General features: G+C 44.0%; 1 protein-coding gene across 3 annotated transcripts in view; it reads left to right on the forward strand.

The window, feature by feature from the left end:
- gak (cyclin G associated kinase) overlaps positions 1 to 12,412 on the forward strand; it is a 215,773-nt gene that overhangs the window by 178,632 nt on the left and 24,729 nt on the right. For all 3 annotated transcript variants that reach the window (XM_072517104.1, XM_072517103.1, XM_072517105.1), the window contains 4 exons: positions 546 to 1,031; positions 3,682 to 3,837; positions 8,734 to 8,874; positions 10,014 to 10,139. In XM_072517104.1, the coding sequence (XP_072373205.1) occupies positions 546 to 1,031; positions 3,682 to 3,837; positions 8,734 to 8,874; positions 10,014 to 10,139 (909 nt within the window). The remainder of the gene's footprint in view (positions 1 to 545; positions 1,032 to 3,681; positions 3,838 to 8,733; positions 8,875 to 10,013; positions 10,140 to 12,412) is intronic.

Here is a 12,412-nt window from a genome sequence, read left to right on the forward strand (position 1 = left end):
GCTTGAAAACCATACCGCTGAGGAAATCCCCCACTCCTGCCTTGACTCTCATCAACTTTGAACTCTGTGGATGCAAAAACCCAGCCATCAAGAGAACGCACAGATTTTTGGAGAAGATTTTCCAGTTGGGTTTGTGCACTGCCTCGTGTGATTTTAAGCAACACAGAGAAGGGAGGTCCCCTATCTGTACTGTATTAGTTGGCCTCTGCGCCCTTGAATGAATGATGGAGAGGGAAAATAAGTTCATTTTCCTGAGCTGTTCTCCAGAATTTCCCATTGCGAAATGCTTGTGTTTGGTCACCAGCTACCTGTGAAGGGCCACATGGTCAAATAGCCCACCTATCTACTAACCAAGTTGACAGAAATATAACATGTTGGTGAGATAACAAAGAACCACTTCTCTTGAATCTATAACCTGTTATAAGTTATAATCTAACGACAATGCTGAAAGAAGTTAAGGTATAAATAATAAATTTGCTTATAGCGATTTTAATAGCTTATGTGAATCAAAGCAGTTTAGGTCTGACACTTTGTTTGTTTATCAGAAACAAAAGAGGACTCCAGGGCCACTGAAGTACAGTCTCCAGATGAAGATCACCCAAGCTTGGTGGATGAAAGTTGTCCATCAGATGACGATTTTGCTGCTTTTTCCAGTGAGCGCAGCACGGCGAAGGCTGATGAGTCAGAAAGCCCAACTCAGCCAGAACAAACAAACACTGTAAACTTTTTCTTTGAAGCAGATTTTGAAGCACCCGCAGAGCAAGCCACAGAATCTCCTACTGAGGACAATGTTGATTTACTTGGACTGAATAGTGATGTTCAGTCTGACATTGCCCCTCCTACAGTGGAGATGAAGAGTTCATCCAGCAATGCTGACCTGCTGAATGATTTATTTGCTGGTGGTCCACCAGAAATGCAGCAGGAGTTCTCAGCTGACCTCATTGGGGGAGGGGATGATTTCTTTTTCGGTGGGACACCTCCGCCACGCGTGGAACCAGTTTCTGTACCTTCTGCAGTGCACACTTCAGCAGGTAGGTATTGCTACAGATGAATATTATTCACAACTACCAGATAACTAGAACTGATAATATTGGATGCCTTTTTTGTTAGATGATCAAGTGATTGGCCTAGAAATTGAAACAGTAAGTGTGCTACTATGTCTATCTACATTATAGGTAGTGAGGAGAATATTTCCATCTCTGGCCTGCCTCCCTTCCGAGGTTTTGCTCTTGTGTAGTGCCACGTATCAGCCACCTTCTATTACTACAGACTACAGCGTTCTCCATAGTCGCTGTTTCACTAGGGTTTAGCATAGGTAGATTTCAAACTAGTTGAGCTTGTGTATCTGTTTATCTTCTCCCTTCCCGCCCACCACCAATCCTCTCCCGAAACTGGAATCATTTGTCACTCGGCAACACTCATATTTATTGGTGCAGAAAATTGAACATAAACTCACTGCAGCAAGCCAAGTAGGTTTGAGTGTCGAGCATCCCTGAGACTTGATTGTATGAGCTGGTGTGAAACAGAGTATGACTGAAGTTGCCAGAACTGCCTCTGTAAAGTTCATGTTTATTTTGGAACGTGCAGTCCGCGAGCAGCAAAATTGCGAACCAATGTGAGACTGCACACTGTAAGTATGATATTTGTGTAAGTCACTTTGAATTGTTCAGCACATGTAATTGAATTACATGGTTTCATTAGAAGACACTGCAAATCATCAGTGTCTACCGTGACTTACCCACCATGATAAAAAGGGTTACCCGTAATAAATTGTTGTATTTCTATGTGACAGAATGTGTTATGTCATAGAATCCCTTCAGTGCTGAAGGAGGCCGTTCGGCCTGCATCGAGTCTGCACCGACCCTCTGAAAGAGTACCCCACCTAGGCCCACTCCCCCCACCCTTACCCCATAATTCCACCTGTCCTTTGGACAATAAGGGCCAATTTTAGCATGGGCAACCTAACCTGCACATCTTTGGATTGTGGGAGGAAACCCACACAGACACTGAGGAAGTGCAAACTCCACACAGTCACCCAACATCGGAATTGAACCCGGGTCCCTGGTGCTGTGAGGCAGCAGTAATAACCACTGTGCCACCGTGCCGCCCATGGGGGAGTAATGCATTTAATACTTGAGCTGACAATGTGTCTGAGCTTCACTATTGTAATAATGCAGATATCTCATTCATTAGTTATCAAAACAGGGAACCCAGTTTTACCATCTCAATTTTGCTTAGTTTCTGATGATTATAGTTCGAGTCAATTTTATTACCCTAAAGTATGCCAGCTTAATTTTAATGAAGGACGAGGACCTTTTTAACTTTGTACAGTATGTATAATTGTCATTTTTCTCGTGACCCTAATTGCAATCTGGAGTAGGATATGGTGTTGATAAAATAGTGAGGTTTCTATTTGAAAGAATAGATGAAAAATTTTTTTAATCACGTTTTTAAATCTGTGCACGAACCAGGAATTATGAATGGTGGTTGTAAATAGAAAATTACGTTGCATACATAACGAGTTGAGTTGGGCAGAGTTAACTCTTGGCTCAAATGCCATTTTGTAATTAGTCATCCATTAAGATTCTTGCAGTGTGGGATAAAATATGTCCTTCTAAGTGCTTGAATCGATCAGTTTAGACTGGGTACGCTTTATTAGAAGAAACTCAGTATCGTTTCAAAACCTGTTCCTATTCCTGATTGTCACATCAAGGAGGGTATCCATAAATCCCCAATGGTCACATTCCTGACTTTAATTTGAGGCTATTATCTATTTTACCACCTCCACAAATCAACAAACAGAAATTGGTGTGAGTGTATTTTCGCACTTTCCATAATCAGTTATTGGTATGAATGATCTTAATAGATTAGCTTGCAAAAATGCCAGTCTGAAGAAGGGGGCTTGAAACGTTAATTCTGACCTGACTTCTTCACCTGTCGGGGGTGCGCACTTGGCAGGCCCGGAAGTGGATGTGAACCTCGTTCCCAGCTGCGGTTGACCTCGGAACGCAATTTTACGCCGCCAGGCCAACTAACAGCCATGGGCAGGCGTATGTAAGAATTGGAAACAAAATGTTGCGCAACTGCGCAATGACAGCAGGATACGTGCCCAACATCTTTTCCTGTGATTTCCCGCACTTCTGGATCGATTGGGTGCCTGACTGTGTGGAGTTTGTAAGGTCTCCCCATGTCTGCGTGGGTTTCCTCCAGGTGCTCCAGTTTCCTCCCACAGTCCAAAGATATGCTGGTTAGGTGCATTAGCCATGCTACAAAATTGCCCCTTAGTGTCCAGTGATATGTAGGTTAGATGTGGCTACGGAGATAGGGTGGGTGAGTGGACCTGGGTAGAGTGCTCTTTCGGAGGGTCGGTTCAGACCTTATGGTCCAAATGGCCTCCTTCTGCACTGTGGGGATTGTATGAACATAAAACTCTGGCCGTTGCTTTTCTCTACACAGATGATCCCTTATCTGCTGAGTTTTTCAAGCACCTTTGTTTTTATTTCAGATCTTCAGAGTATGCAGTATTTTGCTTTTATTGTAAATGTGCCAAACTGACTGACAGTTCAACTCATGCTAAAGTAAAGCTCCTCGCTAGTCCACACCTCACTTTTTGGTAAAATTTCAAGTTTATGTAAGTCAGAAATATGTATCACTGACTAATAACTTTTTTTTTTTCAACAGACTCCTTTGATCCATTTGGTGCTGCCTTTTCAACAGCCAAGCCTGACCAAACTGAGCCTGATTTATTTGGACAGTTTTTCAGTCCTAATGCACCTACTTTTTCATCTGCAAATGATAAGCCTCATCCATCCTCAAGTTCAGATTTCTTCAGTATGGGTAAGGTTACCTCGATAATGTTTAATCCTTCCCCAATGTTTGTTTTCCACTAATATTCAATTGAGGGGCTGTGTTCACAAATCATATCTGCTGTCCACCTTATCTCCAGGCTTCAAGTTCTGAGTATCTTAACATCCCTGTTTAATGGTGAAGAACATTATCCTTTCCATGAGAGATATAACAATGAAAGTTTTTGTGAATTCAAAATCTTCACCACTCAAATTTTGCACCAAACATTTTAATGTAGTTTCACTTGAATATTTAAAACAGTTATTCCCTATTTTCTCAGCAGCAAAGAATACATTCTTTAAATTTGAGGGTTACAGAGTCCATTATGGATCTGTTGTTCGATAAATGTTACTTGTATAAAGAACAAAGAAAATTACAGCACAGGAACAGGCCCTCCCAGCCTGCGCCGATCCAGAACCTTTATCTAAACCTGTCTTCTATTTTCCAAGGATCTACTTCCCTCTGTTCCCCGCCCGCTCATATATCTGTCTAGATGCATCTTAAATGATGCTATCGTGCCCGCCTCTACCACCTCCGCTGGCAAAGCATTCCAGGCACCCACCACCCTCTGTGTAAAACACTTTCCACGCACATCTCCCTTAAACTTTCCCCCTCTCACCTTGAAATCATGACCCACTTGTAATTGACACCCCCACTCTTGGAAAAAGCTTGTTGCTATCCACCCTGTCCATACCCCTCATAATTTTGTAGGTCTCAATCAGGTCCCCCCTCAACCTCCGTCTTTCCAACGAAAACAATCCTAATCTACTCAACCTCTCTTTATAGCTAGCATCCTCCATACCAGGCGACATCCTGGTGAACCTCCTCTGCACCCTCTCTAAAGCATCCACATCCTTCTGGTAATGTGGCGACCAGAACTACACACAGTATTCCAAATGTGGCCTAACCAAAGTCCTATACAACTGTAACATGACCTGCTGACTCTTGTACTCAATACCCAGTCCGATGAAGGCAAGCAGGCTGTATGCCTTCTTGACCACTCTATCGCCCTGCGTTGTAACCTTCAGGGTACAATGGACCTGAACTCCCAGATCTCTCTGTACATCAATTTTCCCCAGGACTCTTCCATTGACCGTATAGTCCGCTCATGAATTAGATCTTCCAAAATGCATCACCTCGCATTTGCCTGGATTGAACTCCATCTGCCATCTCTCTGCCCAAGTCTCCAATCTATCTATATTTTGCTGTATTCTTTGACAGTCCTCCTCGCTATCTGCAACTCCACCAATCTTAGTAAACTTTATCAAACGCCTTACTGAAGTCCATGTATATGACATCTACAGCCCTTCCATCATCAATTAACTTTGTCACTTCCTCAAATAATTCTATTAGGTTTGTAAGACATGACCTTCCCTGCACAAAACCATGCTGCCTAGCACTGATAAGTCTATTTTCTTCCAAATGTGAATAGATCCTATCCCTCAGTATCTTCTCCAACAGTTTGCCTACCACTGATGTCAAGTTCACAGGTCTATAATTCCCTGGATTATCCCTGCTACCCTTCTTAAACAAGGGGACAACATTAGCAATTCTCCATCCTCTGGAACCTCAGCCGTGCTCAAGGATACTGCAAAGATATCTGTTAAGGCCCCAGCTATTTCGTCCCTCGCTTCCCTCAGTAACCTGGGATAGATCCCATCTGGACCTGGGGACTTGTCCACCTTAATGCCTTTTAGAATACCCAAAACCTCCCCCTTCCTTATGCCGACTTGACCTAGAGTATTTAAACATCCATCCCTAGCCTCAACATCCGTCATGTCCCTCTCCTGGTGAATACCGATGCAAAGTACTCATTAAGAATCTCACCCATTTCCTCTTGACTCCACGCATAAATTCCCTCTTTTGTCTTTGAGTGGGCCAATCCTTTCTCTCGTTACCCTCTTGCTCCTTATATACGAATAAAAGGCTTTGGGATTTTCATTAACCCTGTTAGCCAAAGATATTTCATGACCCCTTTTAGCCCTCTTTATTGCGCGTTTGAGATTTGTCCTACTTTCCCGATATTCCTCCAAAGCTTCATCAGTTTTAAGTCGCCTAGATCTTATGTATGCTTCCTTTTTCATCTTGGCTAGTCTCACAATTCCACCCATCATCCATGGTTCCCTAATCTTGTCATTTCTACCCCTCATTTTCACAGGGACATGTCTGCCCTGCACTCTAATCAACCTTTCCTTAAAAGACTCCCACATTTCAAATGTGGATTTACCCTTAAACAGCTTCTCCCAATCCACATTCCCTAGCTCCTGCCGAATTTTGTTATACTTGGCCTTTCCCCAATTTAGCACTCTTCCTTTAGGACCACTCTCGTCTTTGTCCATGAGTATTCTAAAACTTACGGAATTGTGATCGCTATTCCCAAAGTAATCACCGACTGAAACTTCAAACGCCTGGCCGGGATCATTCCCCAATACCAGGTCTAGTATGGCCCCTTACCGAGTTGGACTATTTACATACTGTTCTAAAAAACTCTCCTGGATGCTCCTTAGAAATTCTGCTCCATCTACGCCTCCAACACTACACGAGTCCCATTCAATGTTGGGGAAGTTAAAATCTTCCATCACGCCCACCTTATTGCTCCTACATTTTTCTATAATCTGTCTACATATTTGTACCTCTACTTCACGCTCGCTTTTGGGAGGCCTGTAGTAAAGTCTCAACAATGTTACTGCACCCTTCCTATTTCTTAGCTCTACCCATATTGCCTCAGTGCTCGAATCCTCCATCGTGCCCTCCTTAATCACAGCTGTGATATCATCTCTGACCAGTAATGCAACTCCTCCACCCCTTTGGCTTCCCTCTCTATCCCTCCTGAAGCATCTGTACCCTGGGATATTTAGTTGCCAGTCTTGCCCTTCCCTCAACCAAGTCTCAGTAATACCAATAACATCATATTCCCAGGTATTAATCCAAGCCATAAGTTCATCTGCCTTACCTGCTACGCTTCTCGCATTGAAACAAATGCACCTGAGACCACCTGTCCCTTTGCGTTCATCATCTCTTCCCTGTCTACTCTTCCCCTTAGTCACATTGAGTTTATTATCTAGTATCTTACTGGCTTTAGTTGCTGCCTCTTTACTGACTCTAACTTCCTAATCTGGTTCCCATCCCCCTGCCACATTAGTTCAAAACCTTCCCAACAGTGTTAGCAAAAGCACCCCCATGGACATTAGTTCCAGTCCTGCCCAGGTGTAGACCATCCGATTTGTAATGGTCCCACCACCCCCAGAACCGGTTCCAATGTCCCAAAAATCTGAACCCCCCCCCATCCTGCACCATCTCTCAAGCCACATATTCATTCTGACTATTCTTGAATTTCTACTCTGACTGTCTAGTGGCACTGGTAGCAATCCTGAGATTACTACCTTTGAGGTCCTACTTTTTAACTTATCTCCTAACTCCCTAAATTCTGATTGTAGGACCTCATCCCGTTTTGTACCTACATCGTTGGTGCCTATATGCACCGTGACAACGTGCTGTTCACCCTCCCCATTCAGTATGTCTTGCAGCCGATCTGAGACATCCCTGTCCCGTGCACCCGGGAGACAACATGCCATTCGGGAGTCTCGTTTTCGACCACAGAAACGCCTGTCTACTCCCCTTACGATTGAATCCCCTATGACTATAGCCCTGCCAATCTTTTTCCCGCCCTTCTGTGCAGCAGAGCCAGCCAACATCTCCCCCAACAGTATCCAAAACGGTATACCTGTTTTGGAGGGAGATGACCGCAGGGGACACCTGCACTGCCTTCCTGCTCTTTCTCTGCCTTTTGGTCACCCATTCCCTGTCTCCCTCACCAATCCTAATCTGCGGTGTGACCAACTCACTGAACGTGCTATCCACGACCTCCTCAACATCGTGGATGCTACAAAGTGAGTCCATCTGCAGCTCCAGAGCCGTCATGCAGTCTAACAGGAGCTGCAGCTGGACACACTTCCCACACATGAAGGAGTCGGGCATCGGCCGCGTCCCTGAACTCCCACATTGAGCACGAGGAGCATAACACGGGTCTGGGATCGCCTGCCATTTTTACACTTTACCTTAACTGATTAAAAATGTATCAAATAATGAATAAGTGAAAGGAATAAAGATTCTTCCCAATCACAATACTTACCGAGTCATTCACCTGAGGAAGGAACAGCGCTCCGAAAGCTAGTGACATCGAAACAAACCCGTTGGACTTTAACCTGGTGTTGTAAGACTTCGGACTGTGCTCACCCCAGTCCAACGCCGGCATCTCCACATCACAATACTTACCAACACACGAAGAGTTAAATTTCTCCCAGCTACTGCTAATTGGAGCACTTTCCTTACCAACCAATCAGGTCATTGCTTTGCTGTGATGTCACTGTTCAAGGTAAGTTTTTAAAGAGGAAAACCTACCTTCTGTGCTGTACTGTTCTATGTTCCTGACAGACCCCTGGCCACTGCTCCCGCCGAAAATCTGAAGGTCGCTTCTCCGGCAGCTGTGTCTCTGCCGCTCTCCTCGCGCTCTTTTACCCTGTGTTACCGCCGTTCTCCTCGCGCTCTTTCACTGTGTCCCCGCCGCTCTCCTCACGCTCTTTTATCCTGTGTCCCCGCCGCTCTCCTCGCGCTCTTTCACTGAATCTCTGCCGCTCTCCTCGCGCTCTTTTATCCTGTGTCCCCGCTGCTCTCCTCGTGCTCTTTCACTGCAGGCTGTGCAACAGCCAATCAGCAGCTCCGCTCTAATGCCCTCTGCTTGTAGGGACGCCTTGCTGTAATTTACTGCATGTTTGATGGTTGTTTTGGCAGTAAACAATCGGAGTGCTTTTTAGTATCTTGAGTATTTTAATGATTTTGAGAAAATATTTACATTTGCACAAGTTAACGAATTCTGCTTTCTTCTAGGAAATGCACCACCGGAATTATCTAAAGTGTCATCATCTGCCAGTCAGCCGGACCTGATGAGTGGCTGGGATGCATGGGCCTCTAGCAGCAATACAGTTCCCCAGCAGAATAATAAGGCTGCGTTTGGAGCGACAGATCAAAGTAACACATGCTTGTTTTAAAATATGATTTCAATACAACTGCTGTATCGTGGATATCTTATGCTCCTACTGTGGTATCATTGTTTTGAAAATCCATAAACTTGAATTGTAACTTAAGTTTTAGAGTTCCCATCTTGTGGTCAAGGATTTCTGCGACTTCACAGCTGAGCCCTGGATTGAATAAACAAATCTAATTGAACCGGCTGATCATATAGCTGACTCAGCCCTTAATTTATTCTTTCATGGGATGTGGAAAGGTCAGCATTTATTGCTCATCCCTAATTGCCCTTGCAAAGGTGGCGGTGAGCTGCCTCCTTGAACTGCTGCAGTCCATGTGGTGTTGATACACCCACATATAAATACACACCACCAGCTTTCTGGTTAGAACAGAAAGAAATTCACTGAAGCAGTTGTGTTTTATAGTGCTTTTCACAATCTCCATGTTCCAAAATGCTTTATAGTCAGTTAAGTACTTTTGAAACATAGTCGCTATTGTAATGGGTGAAATGTGCCAGCCAATTTGAACAGAGTTAGACCCCACAAACAGCAATAAAATAGATCCGACAACTGTTTTGGTGGTTTTGGTTGGAGGATAAATGCTGGTCAGGACACTGGAAGGATCACATGCTCGTCTTCGAATGGTGTTATGGGATTTTTTTATGCCCACCCAAGAGGGTAGATGGGCCTTAGCTTAATGCCTCATTTAAAAGACCGATAATGTAAATATGTGACCAATTTACCTGAGAGGAAGAGAGGAATAAGAAACCAATTCTCTGTTGTTGGGATAAATCGTGGAATATTGCCAGAGCATCAAACTTTACCAATATGCGCACGGGTGTCTTTTGGCTTTGTGATTTTCAGATATCAATGGTATCTGTATACCTATTTATAGTTAGAAGTATCAAAAGTAACATTTATAGTATACCAAAACAGTGATCATTAATTGCTGATATGATGAATTACGTTACTATTATATTGGCTATTATGTGCCATGTTAGTTTTGATCATACAAATGGATAATCATTCAGCAAGACCTGTTCTGTGTTCTGGCTGACATGATAATGTAATATAATCTGTATCATTATTATTGACTTTATATGCTGATCATTTATAACTTATACTGGATTGTTTCTAATGTAGGCTCAACATTCACTTCAACATTAGGTTCTTCCCCCGGTCCTTCATCAAGTATGTCATTTAGTCATTCAAAGTCGCAGAGCTTCGATCCATTTGCTGACATCGGTAACCTTGGTTCCAGTTTACCAGGTAATTTCCTGAAAGCATTAGAGCAGATCCGATATTTCATCTTTGATCCAGTCACCTAAAGTAATCCTTGTTGCCTTTGGGGACTTGCATTTATTCATTCACAGTTGACATGTTAAGTCATGATGTGGAGATGCCGGTGTTGGACTAGGGTGGGCACAGTAAGAAGTCTTACAACACCAGGTCACTCACCTGATGAAGGAGCTGTGCTCCCAAAGCTATTGATTCAAAACAAACCTGTTGGACTTTAACCGGACATGTTAAGTGTAAGACCTTGCAATGGATCTGGTCTTAATGGGATCTTTTTGTGACAACAAATCTTATTTCCCCTTGTTGAGATTTAGCTTGGATTTTGATAATGCCCTGAACTGGGGTGTCCAAACTATAATTCATATGCCCTGTGACTCAACTCATGGACTTAGGCTGTGTGTCCCAGACAACTTATGTTTCTGTGTTATCCACACACATAATCTCTAAGGTGCCGAAATCGGTCCATTGGCCCAATTGGTTTATGCAAGTGGTAACACTCCACAGGAGGCTATTCCCACTCCAATGACATATTCTCACTTTGTCCTGCAATCCTCAATTCTCTTCTTCCTCATGTTACATCAAACATCTGCTTAAAGTTGTCAACATTATCTACTTCAACCACTCCATTTGGCAATGAGTTTCACAATCTTACCAATCTCTGCATGACAAGATATTAAATTAACTACAAATTTTAATATTGTGAAACAAAAACAGAAAATACTGGACAAACTCAGGTCTGACAGCATCTGTGGAGAGATGGTAGCTAGTGTTTCGAGTCTGGATGACTTGAAAGAAGGGTGCTGATGATGGCACATAAATAGTTTAAAATATGTGAATAGCAGAACAAAGGTGAGCAATGTGTTAAAAATCAACAGTTGGCTTAAGTGGATTAGATTGGATTGGATTTGTTTATTGTCACGTGTACCGAGGTACAGTGAAAAGTATTTTTCTGCGAGCAGCTCAACAGATCATTAAGTACATGGGAAGAAAAGGGAAGAAAAGAAAATACATAATAGGGCAACACAAGGTATACAATGTAACTACATAAGCACCGGCATCGGGTGAAGCATACAGGGTGTAGTGTTAATGAGGTCAGTCCATAAGAGGGTCATTTAGGAGTCGTAACAGTGGGGAAGAAGCTGTTTTTTGAGTCTGTTCGTGCGTGTTCTCAGACTTCTGTATCTCCTGCCCGATGGAAGAAGTTGGAAGAGTGAATAAGCCGGGTGGGAGGGCTCTTTGATTATGCTGCCCGCTTTCCCCAGGCAGCGGGAGGTGTAGATGAAGTGTAGTGGGGGAAGGTGGGGGAAAACGATGGCGAAGGGAAAACGGAACAGTGGAAGAAATTAAAATAAAAATAAATTGATAGAAATAAAAATGGGGTGTAGGTGGAGGAGAGAGTTCATAGTCTGAAGATAGTGAACTCTATGTTAAGTCCGGAAGTCTGTAACGTGCCTAATCAGAAGATGAGGTGCTGCTCCTCCAGTTTGCGCTGGGCTTCACTGGAACATTGCAGCAGGCTAAGAACGGTCATGTGGAAATGAGAGCAGGACGCTGAGTCGACAGCGCTCTCAACCGTGTCCAACCCATCTCCCGCGCCTCTACCCCCACCGCCTCCTCCCTCCCAGAGCCAGGATAAGGTCCCCCTTTTCCTGACTTTTCACCCCACTGGTCTCTGCATTCAAAGAAGCATCCTCCGCCAGTTCCGCCAACTCCAGCATTCCACCACCAAACACATCTTCCCTTCACTCCCCCTGCCAGCATTTCGCTGGGACCTCCGGGATACCCTAATGGATGACACGGTAGCACAGTGGTTAGCACTGATGCTTCACAGTCCCAGAGTCCAGGTTTGAATCCTGGCTTGGGTCACTGTCTGTGCGGAGTCTGCGCGTTCTCCCCGTGCCTGCGTGGGTTTCCTCCGGGTGCTCCAATTTCCTCCCACAAGTCCCAAAAGACGCGCTGTTAGGTAATTTGGACATTCTGAATTCTCCCTCAGTGTACCCGAACAGGTGCCGGACTGTGGCGACTAGGGGCTTTTCACAGTAACTTCATTGCAGTGTTCATGTACAAAGAACAATACAGCTCAGGAACTGGCCCTTCGGCCCTCCAAGCCTGTACCGGTCATGATATCAACCATTGCCAAAACCTTCAGCACTTCCTTGTGCTGTATCCCTCTCTACCCATCCTATCCATAGTAAGAAGTCTTCCAACACCAGGTTAAAGTCCAACAGGTTTGTTTCAAACACTAG

Source organism: Scyliorhinus torazame, chromosome 9 (genome assembly GCF_047496885.1).
Source record: "Scyliorhinus torazame isolate Kashiwa2021f chromosome 9, sScyTor2.1, whole genome shotgun sequence".
In the NCBI taxonomy this organism is placed as follows: Eukaryota; Metazoa; Chordata; class Chondrichthyes; order Carcharhiniformes; family Scyliorhinidae; genus Scyliorhinus; species Scyliorhinus torazame.